General features: G+C 41.1%; 1 protein-coding gene across 1 annotated transcript in view; it reads left to right on the plus strand.

The window, feature by feature from the left end:
- The window catches only part of OTUD7A (OTU deubiquitinase 7A), a 382,571-nt gene that overhangs the window by 276,454 nt on the left and 93,801 nt on the right, over positions 1-12,316 (plus strand). Inside the window, exon 5 of the mRNA XM_025390202.1 lies at positions 11,598-11,777. Coding sequence (XP_025245987.1) covers positions 11,598-11,777 — 180 coding nt within the window. The remainder of the gene's footprint in view (positions 1-11,597; positions 11,778-12,316) is intronic.

Here is a 12,316-nt window from a genome sequence, read left to right on the forward strand (position 1 = left end):
CCTGCCATCACAGGAGGCCTGGAGGCCTAAGAGAAAAAAATGGTTTTAAGGGCCAGGCCCAGGGCCTTGCTGCTCTGTGCAGTCTCAAATCCCAGCCGTGGCTAAAAAGGGCCAATGTAGAGCTCAGGCCACTGCTTCAGAGGGTGCAAGTCCCAAGCCGTGGCAGCTTCCACATGGTGTTAAGCCTGCAGGTGCATAGAAGTCAAAAAGTGAGGTTTGGGAACCTCCACCTAGAATTCAGAGGATGTATGGAAATGCATGGGTGTCCAGGCAAAAGTTTACTGCAGGGACAGAGCCCTCATGGAGAACCTCCGCTAGTGCAGTGCGGAAGGGAAATGTGGGATGGGAGCCCCCACACAGAGTCCCTACTGGGGCACTGCCCATTGGAGCTGTGAGAAGAGGGCCACCATCCTCCAGACCCCAGAATGATAGGTCCACCAACAGCTTGCACTGTGCACCTGGAAAAGCTACAGACACTCAGTGCCAGCCTGTGAAAGCAACTAGGAGGAGGGCTGTATCCTGCAAAGCCACAGGGTGGAGCTGCCCAAGACCATGCGAACCCACCTTTTGCATCTGCGTGACCTGGATGTGAGACATGGAGTCAAAGGAAATCATTTTGGAGCTTTAAAATTTGACTGCCCTTCTGGATTCTGAACTTGCATGGGGCCTGCAGCCCCTTCCTTTTGGCTAAGTGTTTACCCATTGAATGTACCCCCATTGTATCTAGGAAGTAACTAACTTGCTATTGATTTTACAGGCTCATAGGTAGAAGGGACTTGCCTTGTCTTGAGACTTTGGACTGTGGAATTTTGAGTTAATGCTAAAATGAGTTAAGACTTTGGGGGACTGTTGGGAAGGGATGATGGTTTTTGAAATGTGAGGACATGAGATTTGGGAGGGGCCAGGGCGGAATGATATGGTTTGGCTGTGTCCTCACCCAAATCTCACCTTGAATTGTAATAATCCCCACGTGTCAAGGGGAGGGTCAGGTAGAGATAGTTGAATCATGGGGACAGTTTCCCCCATACTGTTCTGATGGTAGTAAATAAGTCTCACAAGATCTGATGGTTATATAAATGTGAGTTCTCCTGTACAAGCTCTTGCCTGCCACCATGTAAGACATGACTTTACCCCTCATTCACCTTCCACCTTGATTGTCAGGCCTCCCTAGCCCTGTGTAACTGTGAGTCAATTAAACCTCTTTCCTTTATAAATTAGCCTTGGGTATGTCTTTACTAGCAGCATGAGACAAGACTAATACAGGTGTCCTCCTAACGTTCGTTTTGCCCCAGTATTGTGCAAATGCAAATGTAGTCCCTGCTATGCAACCAGAGTAATTTTTCTTAAATGCAAATACTTTATTTTCTAAATTAAAAATCTTATCATGTTTCACTCCTATTGAAAATGCCTCAGTGACTCAACTTTGCCTTTGAGGTCAAATCTAAACCCCACTGTACAATTCCTGCAAGGCGTCTCTCTCCTGGCATCTCATCCTCCCTGCTATCCTGCTACCGTCATCCTAACCAGACCTCTCCTCCTGCTGCTGCCCACTTCATCCACACTTAATGACCTCAGTACCTTGAATGTGCTTGCCCATTCTACTTCCAGATTTATCCAGATGCAACTTTCTGTCCAGTAACACCCCTCTCCCTGCTCACCCTCCTGGCTTCTTTGCCAAGACAACTTTTACTCTTCTTTTTGATCTCAGACAAAAAATGACACTTCCCCCAGGGAGCCCCTTGGATCCCAAATGATGGTGGTTCTTTCCTAGATATCCTGGTGGAATCTATACTTCTACATAGCACATAGTTCCCCCTGCCATTGTTTGTTCTCCTGTATTTTTCCCTACATTATTTAGGAATGCGTTGGGCTCCAAGTAATGGAAAACTCACAAAACAGTGGATTATGTGGACAGATACATACACATGCAGTCACACACATACTATATATAGTGCGTATGAGTACACATATATACTATATGTAGAGAGAGTATATCTGTATTGAAACTGTGGATTAGGGGAGCTATTATATGTGTGTGCATGTGTGTATGTGTATACATGTGCATATATACATATATACATACACACAGGCACATACATACAATAGCCCCCCTTATGCACGGTTTCACTTTTAAAGGCTTCAGTTTTACCTGCAGTCAATCACGATCTGAAAATATTAAATGGAAAATTCCAGAAATCATAAGTTTTAAATCATGCACCATTCTGAGTAGCATGATGAAATCCCACCCTGATGTGAATCATTCCTTTGTCCAGTGGGTCCAGGCTGTACATGTCACCCACCCATTCATCACTAAGTGGCCATCTCAGTTATCAGATCAGCTATCCTGGCATCACAGTACCTGTGTTCAAGTAACCCTTCTTTTACTTAATAGTGGTCCCAAAGTACAAGAATAGTGATACTGGCAATTTGGATAAGACAAAAAGAAGCCATAATGTGTTTCATTTAAGTGAAAAGGTGAACGTTCCTGACTTAAAGAAAAAAATATTTTTTATTACAGTATTTGTTACAATATACTGCACCTGCACTGTGGGCCTGCTGCTTTTTCTGCCCAATCCCCTGACAAACTTCCTGCCTCATGTTTTTTCCTCAGATTTTTCCAGGACCTGACCTTCTTCAGATATAAACCCCTTGTAGGTGATACGAGTTGCAAACATTTTCCCAAGTTGACAACTGTCTTTTAACATTTTGTGTGTATTTGATTCTCTTTGGGGCTTTTCATTGTCAATGAAAAGAGTCAAACTCTGTAAAATCTTTGGAGAGACATTTGGTGGGCACAGTAGCTCATGGCTGTAATCCCAGTGCTTTGGGAGGTCAAGGCAGCGGATCACCTGAGGTTAGGAGTTTGAGACCAGCCTGGCCAACATGGGGAAACCCTGCCTCTACTAAAAATACAAAAATTAGCTGGACATGGTAGCAGGAGCCTGTAGTCCCAGCTACTCGGGAGGCTGAGGCAAGAGAATTGCTTGAACCTGGGAGGCAGAGGTTGCAGTGAGCCGAAATTGCACCACTGCGCTTCAGCCTGGGTGACAAAGTGAGACTCCGTCTCAAACAAAAAAAAAAAAAAAAAAGAAAGAAAGAAAAAGGACATTGGTTTGGTCTGGAAAGGTGAAACAGTGCAAAGTGGGGGCTTCCAGATTATAGGTAGATTTAAAATGTTTCTAATTGGCAGTTGGTTGAAAGAGTTATCAATAGAAAGGAATGTCTGGGTTGTGATAAAGAGGTTGTTGAGACCAAAGTTTTATTATGCAGATGAAGCCTTCAGGTAGCAGGCTTCAGAGAGAATAGATTTTAAATGTTTCTTATCAGACTTAAGTCCAATTAGATGTTAAATGCTGGGTGTTAAACGTGGATGTTAAATGCTGGTCAGCTTTTAAATGCTAGATGCTAAATGTGGATGTTTAAATGTTAAATGCTGGATGTTAAATGCTGGTTGGCTTTTCCTACATTCCAAAAAGGAGGAGGGCATACTGAGGCCCGTCTGACCCCTACTTCCCACCCTGGCCTTCACCAATCTTTCCGGTTAAATTTTAGGGTGCCCTGGCCCAGGAGGGAGCCTATTTAGATGGTTGTCGGGGGGCCTTCGAATTTTATTTTTGGTTTACACCATTATGTTCCATTGTTGAGTCTGATCACAAACCAGTCATTGAGGCGGTAGAGTTCATGCCAGTGTCTCAGAGTGCTCCTTCCTCCTCTTTGTACTTACTTTTCAGAGTTTCTCTGGTTATTCTTCCTTATTTTTTTATGTGAATTTAAAATCAGCTTGTCTGATTCCAAGGAAGGAAAACAAAACCTGCTTCTGTTTTTTGTTTTGTTTTGTTTTTACTGGAATCAAATCATATGTATAAGTTAGAGGAATAAATTACAACATTAAGTCTCCTAAACTAGGAACATAGTATTGTTGATGGAAAAAACAAATTCTGTAAAATATTTTAAAAGGTTTATTCTGAGCCAGTATGAATGACCATGACGTGGGGAATAGTCTGAAGAGGTCCTGAGAACAAGCGCCCAAGGTGATGAGGTTACAGTTTTGTTTTATACATTTTAGGGAGACAGGAGTTACAAGCAAAGACATGGATCCGTACATGTAAGGTATACATTGGTTCAGCTTTAAAAGGTGGGACATCTCAAAGATGCTTAGAAAGGCAGGGAGTGGGGATGGTCACAGTCATAGGTGGATTCAGAGAGATTTTCCAGTTGGCAATTGGTTGAAAGAGTTAAGCTTTGCGTAAAGATTTGAAGTCAGTAGAAAGAAATGCTTGAGTTAAGATAAAGGGATTGCGGAAGCCAACATTCTTGTTATGTAGAGGCAGCCTCCAGCTAGCAGCCTTCAGAGAGAATACATCGTAAATGTCTCTTTTCAGACCTTTCAATGTGTCAGACTCTTACTTAATCTTTCCTGCAACCAGGAAGGTGCTAGCTGCGTTAATGGAGATTCTCTACAAATGCAAACTTCCCCCACAAAGATAGCTTTGCAGAGCCATTTTAAAATATGTCAAAGAAACATATTTTGGAGTAAAATATATTTGATTTCATTCAGGGTCTATTATCTGTCTTGTGATGCTATCTCAGAGTCAGGTTGGAATTTGGTATCTCATTGCCACACAGTCTGTTTGGTCAGTCTTAGGATCTGTACTTTAATGTTAATGCTGGTCAGTTGTGTCCAGGAATTCAGTTTTTCAGGTGTCTCTGGGGTCCCCTTGGCCCAGAGAGGATTCATTTGGTTAGTTGGTGGGGATTAGGATTTTCAGTTTATTGTATGCACAGTTTAACTTGTATGCCCTTGAGGAATATTATAAGTTTTCCACATTTATGCTGTTGTTGACAGAAAGATTCAAGCTCTGTAAGACATTTGAAGAGATTTATTCTGAGCCAAATATGAGTGACCAATGGTTCATGACATAGCCCTCAGGAGATCCTGAGCACATGTGCCCAAGGTGGTCAGGGCACAGTGTGGTTTTATACACTTTAGGGAGACGTGAGACATCAATCAATATGTGTAAGAGGTATGTTTGTTTGGTCTGGGAAGGTGGGACAACTTGAAGTGGGGGCTTCCAGGTCATAGGTAGATAAGAGACAAAAGTTTGCTTTCTTTTGGGTCTTCGATCAGCCTTACACTGAATACACAATTTACATGAGAGAGGCAGGTAGAGGAATAGTCACTTATGCTTTAGTCTGACTCAGTAAATCTGAATTTTTACATAAACAATAGAGCAGAGGAAGCAACCAGATATGCATTTGTCTCAGGTGAGCAGAGAGATGACTTAGGTATCTCTAAGATGACTTAGAACTCTAAGACAGAACTTAAGAGTTCTGGCTATCCTTTGTGCCACATCTGTGGAGATAAGCTATCAATTTACATTGCCAGGGTAAAATGCAACAGAACTGTTTTAGGGCTCTGAGGCCCTAAAGGAAGATCTTGAAGCCCATAAGGAATTTCCTTGTGAGCAACTTGTGAGGGAGGTATGTAGTGTTTTTTATCTTTGTAGCTATCTTATTTAGAAATAAAATGGGAGGCAGGTTTGCCTGACACCCTTTGGCTTAGTGATTTTGGGGTCTTGAGATTTATTTTCCTTTCACGTCGTGTATGTTTCTTTTAAATATATCCCTCACTACTTTATCATTTTAGTTGCAATTGTGTATGGAATATTCTTCCAGTATGTCCTCTAACGTCTTTTTCTTCACAGATAAAGGCTATTTATTTATGTGTGTTAATTTTACATCCAGTGTATTAAGCACTAATGCACTTCACGGACTATGTCCCGCTCTCTGACTCCCGCTTGTGGGCACGTGGGAGGATGTAGTTCCTGGGCCCCGTGTTTGGATGGGAGCCTGTGGCTAGTTCTTGCCATGGATTGTAACAGGTGAGATATCACCTCTGGCCCAGAGTGTTTGATTGTTGATGGGAGATGCTCCTGGCTTTGTATCCTTCTTCCACAGTCATAGGCATAGAGTGGCTGCTCTATGAGCCGGAATCCTGGAATGACAAGGTATGTCACAGAGCTCAGTCAACCCATGGGGGATGTGTGGAACAAGTAAAAAGTAAACCTGTGTTGTTACGACCTCTAGGATTTGCAGGCTGTTTGTTACCATGTTGTAGTCACTGCTGCTGTTTATGGTACGCTCTAGGTAATTGTGTATGTCAGTGTGGTGATCTTAGTGTTTCATGGTAGTTTCCACCGTATAAAGTTTCTGCCTTCTAATTTACTGTGCAGATATTCATACCTCTTATATCTTCTGTTTCCATATGTACTTTGGATTTGTTTTAACCAGGTGTGCAGATATGGAAATTATTATTATACAGGAAGAAGTTTGTTCCTTACAATTCCCTAGAAGCGGGGTGCATGACACACCACACAGGGCCATGTGGGGAAGCCCTGTTTCTTTATTTCTGTTTTATGTTGGCTACTTGACTTATTTTTCGTTTTTATCATTCTTACTATGCTATCTGTAGCGTGTTTTCTCTTTTCTCCCTTATAATTTAACTTCATTTGTAAAACAATTTGACTCCTTTTTCCCCCTGAGTTTAATCTGTTTCTGTTTCATAGTCAGGAGGCAGAGGGAGCAGGAGAAAAACCAGAGCAAGAGCCTTTATTGCAGTTTCCATGGGAAGGATTGGGCAGGGCAAGGCAAGCAGGCTAAGCTGGTTGAGGGTTGGCTCGTCTGAATAATTCCAGCAGGCCCAAGGTGGAGGGACCCTTCTGGGTTATCTGGTACCTGGCCCTGGGCTGATTAGAGGAGGGGAATATTGGCCTGGAATTGTAGGAAAGGCTGTGGTTGAGGGGTCTGGGCTTTGGATTAATGGGTTTGTATATGAAAGGCAGGCTTGCAGAAGAGTAGTTTATTATCTCTAGGAATATGCTAGCCCAAGGAGATGCAGCCTCTCCCAGGTCACAAAGGCCCCAGGATGTCAAAGCATCATAAAATACAAAGAATAAAAAACATGATTAATACACTTCATTGCCAATTGAACACTTTTGCCTTATAAGGTGGTTTTCCTCATCTTACTTAATGCTTTTTGGCCTGAATTCTACCTTGTTTGATACAAGATCATAACCTCAGTTCTGTTGTTATTGTTGTTTTGTCTTTGTCTTGTATACCTGATAAACTACTGTCTATCTGTTTTAGTTGTGACCTTTCTAAATCACTTTGCTCTAGGTGTGTCTCTTATATACAGCAAATGATTCATCTTTCTTTTTAGAGATAATGTAAAAATCCTTTTCTTTAAATAGTTGTGTTAAGCCTACTTAAATGTATTGCTATGACAGATATGGTTGGTTTTAGTTCTGTCATAGTTTCTGTTTTTCTGTATAAATATTTTAAATGTCTTTCACTATGCTATCTTAGCTTTTTATTTTAGAATATTTTTTCTGATATTTAAAAAATTATGTTAATGGTTACTTTTTTAACCACTGGTATATAACAACTATAACTACTTATAATTATGTTTATAACTAGTGGTTACATAAGTTTGCCTTTATGTAATATCCTATATCCCTTTTTCTTTAGACAATATCAGTTTATTCCCTATATGTCTCAATAAAACAAGCTTCTATCTTCTTCCTTCATTCTCCTCTCTCTCTTCTACCATCTAATTTAACCAATAGTATATCTTTTGTCTGTTCTTATTGTTTCCCCTTCTACTATTAAATATGCTTCCATGTACATATTTGACCTGTCAACTGTAGTTTTGTTTTGTGTTTTTGTTATTGTTGTTATTTTTGAGACAGTCTTGCTCTGTCGCCCAGGCTGGAGTGCAGTGGTGAATCTCAGCTCACCGCAACCTCCACCTACCAGGTTCAAACAAGTATTGTGCGTCAGTCTTCTGAGCAGCTGGGACTACAGGCGTGTCCCACCATGTCCAGGTAATTTTTGTATTTTTAGTAGAGACAAGGTTTCGCCATGTTGGCCAGGCTAGTCTCAAACTCCTGGCCTCAAGTGATCTGCCCACTTTGGCCTCCCAAAGGTGTGAAATACTGCACCTGGCCTGACCTGTCAACTGTAAACATTATCTTTGCAGTCTCTTGTGTAACAGCTGAGGCATTGCAAATTTATTCTGCTTTCTAAATTCTACCATTTTTGTTGATTGTGTCATTTTCATTTTGACACAATATTGATATTCTTCTTTATCACTTGTATCTCTACCTTTGCTTTTTCTTAGATGTGCAGTTAAGAAAACTTACTGCTGCCTGACTGCTCCTTTGCCAAACTCTTATTCATCTCTTGATTGGCTGGAGTTCATCCTCTAGTAGTTTTCTCAAAAAGTGTCCATTTGAGAAATGTTTTCTGAACTATTCATGTTTTAAATGGTTTGTCTACAGCCTTTATACAGAAAAGAGTAGACTGAATGTACATAAAACCTTCTTAGCTCATATTGCTTTCTTTCCTTCAGTATCTTGTAGATATGGCCCTATTGTCTTTTGGCATTGAATGTTGCTGCCAAGAAGTATGTTGCCAACCTGATTCTCTTTCTTTTTTGCTTACATATTTAAAAAATTATCTTTATCTTTAAAAGAGGATAATTTTTAAAGGATATATGTTGGTATTGACTAAGAACAGTTTCCTTATACAGTGTGCCCTTTAAATATGTAAAAACAAATATTTCAAAAAGTTTGTTTTTTTAATTAAAATCTTTAAATTCTTTTTTTTCCTTTTCCATTATTTTAGATTTCTTATTTGGGGCTCCAATTATGAGTATGTTGGATTTTTTTTTTTACCTACTTTGTATCTAACATTTTTCTTTAACCCTGTGTTTCTTTATTTCTGTTTTGTCTCCTTATTTTTCATATATCATTCATTCTTGCTATGCAATCTGTAGTCTGTTTTCTCTTTTCTCCCTTATAGTTTAACTTCATTCCTAAAACAATTTGACTCCTTTTTCCCCTGAGTTTAGTCAGTTTCTGTTTCACCTCCTCTTGTGAGTTCATGTATATCTGATTTATAGTTTTTCTTCAGAGCTATTATGGTTTTGTACTAAATTAAAGCAACTCATCCCTCTCTGAGTGCCAAAATACATATGTTAAATTTAACTCGAAATCCACTGCCTCTTAAGACAATGAAAAAAAAAATCAAATGATTTAGAAGTTTAAGGCATAAGCATTTTCAGCAGTAAACTGTACTAGAGGTTGTAGTTCTTACCATGAAACCTGTGCCTGCTAGTAATCCAATAACTTGCTGTTTGGTGATAATCAGAAATTGAGGCATCCTGAAAGAAAAACTTCACAGGCAACGTCCTCAGTCTTTGAATTCTTTTGGTTAAGGTCTTCTTCCATACAGCTATACTGTCTTGCTGCTTGGAGGAACTATTCCAGGAAGAAGGAACAGAGTAAGCAAATACAGAAAGATAGGACAACAGGAACATATTTTGAAGATCTGCAGGAGAAAATGAATATTTTGAGCTGTGTGTATTGCTATCCAAAATAAATTACAATTCTGAGCATATAGAATTAGATGAGGAGAACAGAAACTGGATAGTCAGCTAATATCTGCCATAGTCAAGATATTTGGCTTTAAAACTTAGGATATACGTTGTAACTAGAATTAAGCTTATTCTCATAGAGATGGACTTAATCTTCAAAGGAGGGTATAAATTAAGAGTAAAGAAGAGCAAGAAGAAAAATTAGGGGAATCCATGTGTTTTATGGGCAGGAAGAGGCAAAGGAACCAGTGAAGGGATCGTAGAGCATCCCAGGGTGCAAGAGAAGAGGAAGTATGAAAATATCCATGTTAGAATTAAGCCTCTAGTGCCCTCCCATGGCCGTGGTGTGTTTGGAGCATGGCATTAGTAACAGTCAAATAAGAACCTCACAGAGTATAGGTAAATCTGTGGAGAAGAGAGTAGAACCCAGCAGTTGAATGCATTGGCAAGGTGGGGATGGAGAGTGGGGATCCAGGTGAAAAGGGTAAACTCTGGTTATGAAGGGTCATGGTAGGTGGGCAACGTAGAGAAGGAGGTGTGTCAGCAACCAGGAGCTGTTATGTCCAAAGCTGGGTCAGGTTCAAGGGAATGATAACACCAAAAGCTAAGGTTTGAATCAAGGCAGATCTGTATTTGAATCTCAGCTCTATCACTTACTCACTGGCTTTTAACTCCGAGTGCTAGAAGTTAAACATAAAACAAAAACCTGTAATTAATGAGAATAATGGTAATTACCATCTATTAAGCACTTTCCATAAAGGAAGAACTTTACAAACACTATCTCCTTTTCTCATTTAACCCTCATAAGAGTTCTCATTAGATGGATTGTGTTATCCTAATTGTACAGGAAGGAATGCAAGGCCTTAGGTGATGAAATGATATATTCACCATCAGAGAATTAGTTAGAAGGTGGAACCAGGGCTCAAAGCCAGGCTCTAGAACCTGTGTTCTTGACTGTTCTTCTGAGTTGCATTCCTTCCCAAAAGTGAGTATCCCGGCATCAGGGACATGTATCCTGTGGCTGCCCCAGTATTCTAGCCTCAGGTTTCACCATGGGCCTCTGCGCCTTTCCTTCTCATCCTTACTTGATGTGACATCTGTTGGGGTTCCCAGTAACTTAAAATGGAAAAGATGAGAGGGGAGCTTATTTTTATTAGCTCCTTAAAATTAAGGCTAACTTTTTAATTCTTTGATTTCTTTTTAAAATTTTTTTAATTTTTAATTTTTATGGATACATAATAGTTGTACATATTGACGGGGCAGATGTGATATTTTGATACAAGCATACAGTGTGTAGTGATCAAATCTGGCTAATTGGGATATCCATCAACTCAAACATGCATCATTTCTTTGTGTTGGGAACATTCCAAATCTACGCTTTTGGTTATATTGAAATTGTTAACTGTAGTTGCCCAGTCGTGCTGTAGGATGATGCCTCACTGAATCGGATGCAGTGTGTGACACGCCTTCCTGCTGTTACAAGTCCACTGACTCTCAGAGTCGGGAATCGGAGTGCCCACCCTGCCTCCAACTCCCCAGTGTAGCTGCGCCTAGTGCTACGAAGTGCCAGTCCAGCACCCCGTGTCGGGGTGGGAGCCCTGCTGAGTGTATACCCATGCAGGGCACACCTGCCCAGCCTGGCATCGCACCCGGTGCAGGGCCTGAGCTTGGAAGCCTATCTCCTACCAACACTCACTAACAAGAGAATCCCCCCCAAGCTTCTACTTCTCTCATAGTAAGCTTAAAAAGTAAAACTCTGAGCAAAAGCCCAAAGAAACTTTGAGAATTATTTCAATTCATTTTTCTTTAATTGACGCTTTGTTCCCCTCAGAGAGTAAGCTCTACAACTTGATTTTCAAAGGCGGATGTGATAATCGGGGGTACAATGTTTAGGGGGGTGTGTGTGTGTGTGTGTGTGTTTGAACCTAAAGGCTCTGAAACTGTGTATAGTCACATATTTTAGATGGACGTCACTTATGGGTATGAAATCTACTTTGAGTCATGCAGAGGGCCATTTTCCCCTTTGAAAAATGAGAACTACTGGTAGAAAATTCATTAGTTTATGTCCTCATGGGAAACCCTTCTTGTCACGGTTCTTCTCTATGATGAGACCATAATTCATGCATTCATATTGTCACCTCTTGTCACTTCTTGTCCACAGGCAAAAACTGGGACCTGACAGCCGCTCTGAGCGACTATGAGCAGCTCCGCCAGGTGCACACAGCCAATCTGCCGCATGTGTTCAACGAAGGGAGGGGTCCCAAGCAGCCAGAGCGAGAGCCACAGCCCGGGCACAAGGTGGAGCGGCCCTGCCTGCAGAGGCAGGACGACATTGCCCAAGGTACCACTGAGGGACTGAGCCTGAGCACAGCTGCCCAGGCCAGTGCACCGCAGCTCGCAGGTGGGTTGGGTGGTACAAAGAATGGTGGGGTCATCACCTCCCAGGTGCAGACAGATTGGACTCTCAGTGCCTTCTTCCTCATATTATGCCGAAATGTCCTTTGTTGCTTCTATCCATGGCTCCAGCCTTTACCTCAGAAAAGCAGAAAAATGAGTCTGATTTCCTAGGACCCCAAAAGCCCAATAAGTGAGTAAACACCAGCATTCCTCCTGGAGTCCTGGTTTTTTCAGACCAAACATCTCTAGTTCTTTTACTTATTTCCAAAGTAACAGTCTCCAAGTCTGTTCAGCGCCACATTTCTTGCCCCATGCGCTCCATCTTCTCTATCCTTTTTCTTCATTATGAAAGTAAGACATGCTTATTATAACAAAGGAAACAATACTGAGATATATGAGGAACACTTAAGAACATTCTCCTGCACACCTCCTAGATCTCACCAGTGTAATAATGACTGATAACATCCTGGTGGTCTCCTCCTG

The sequence above is a fragment of the Theropithecus gelada genome, chromosome 7a (genome assembly GCF_003255815.1).
Source record: "Theropithecus gelada isolate Dixy chromosome 7a, Tgel_1.0, whole genome shotgun sequence".
Lineage (NCBI taxonomy): Eukaryota > Metazoa > Chordata > Mammalia > Primates > Cercopithecidae > Theropithecus > Theropithecus gelada.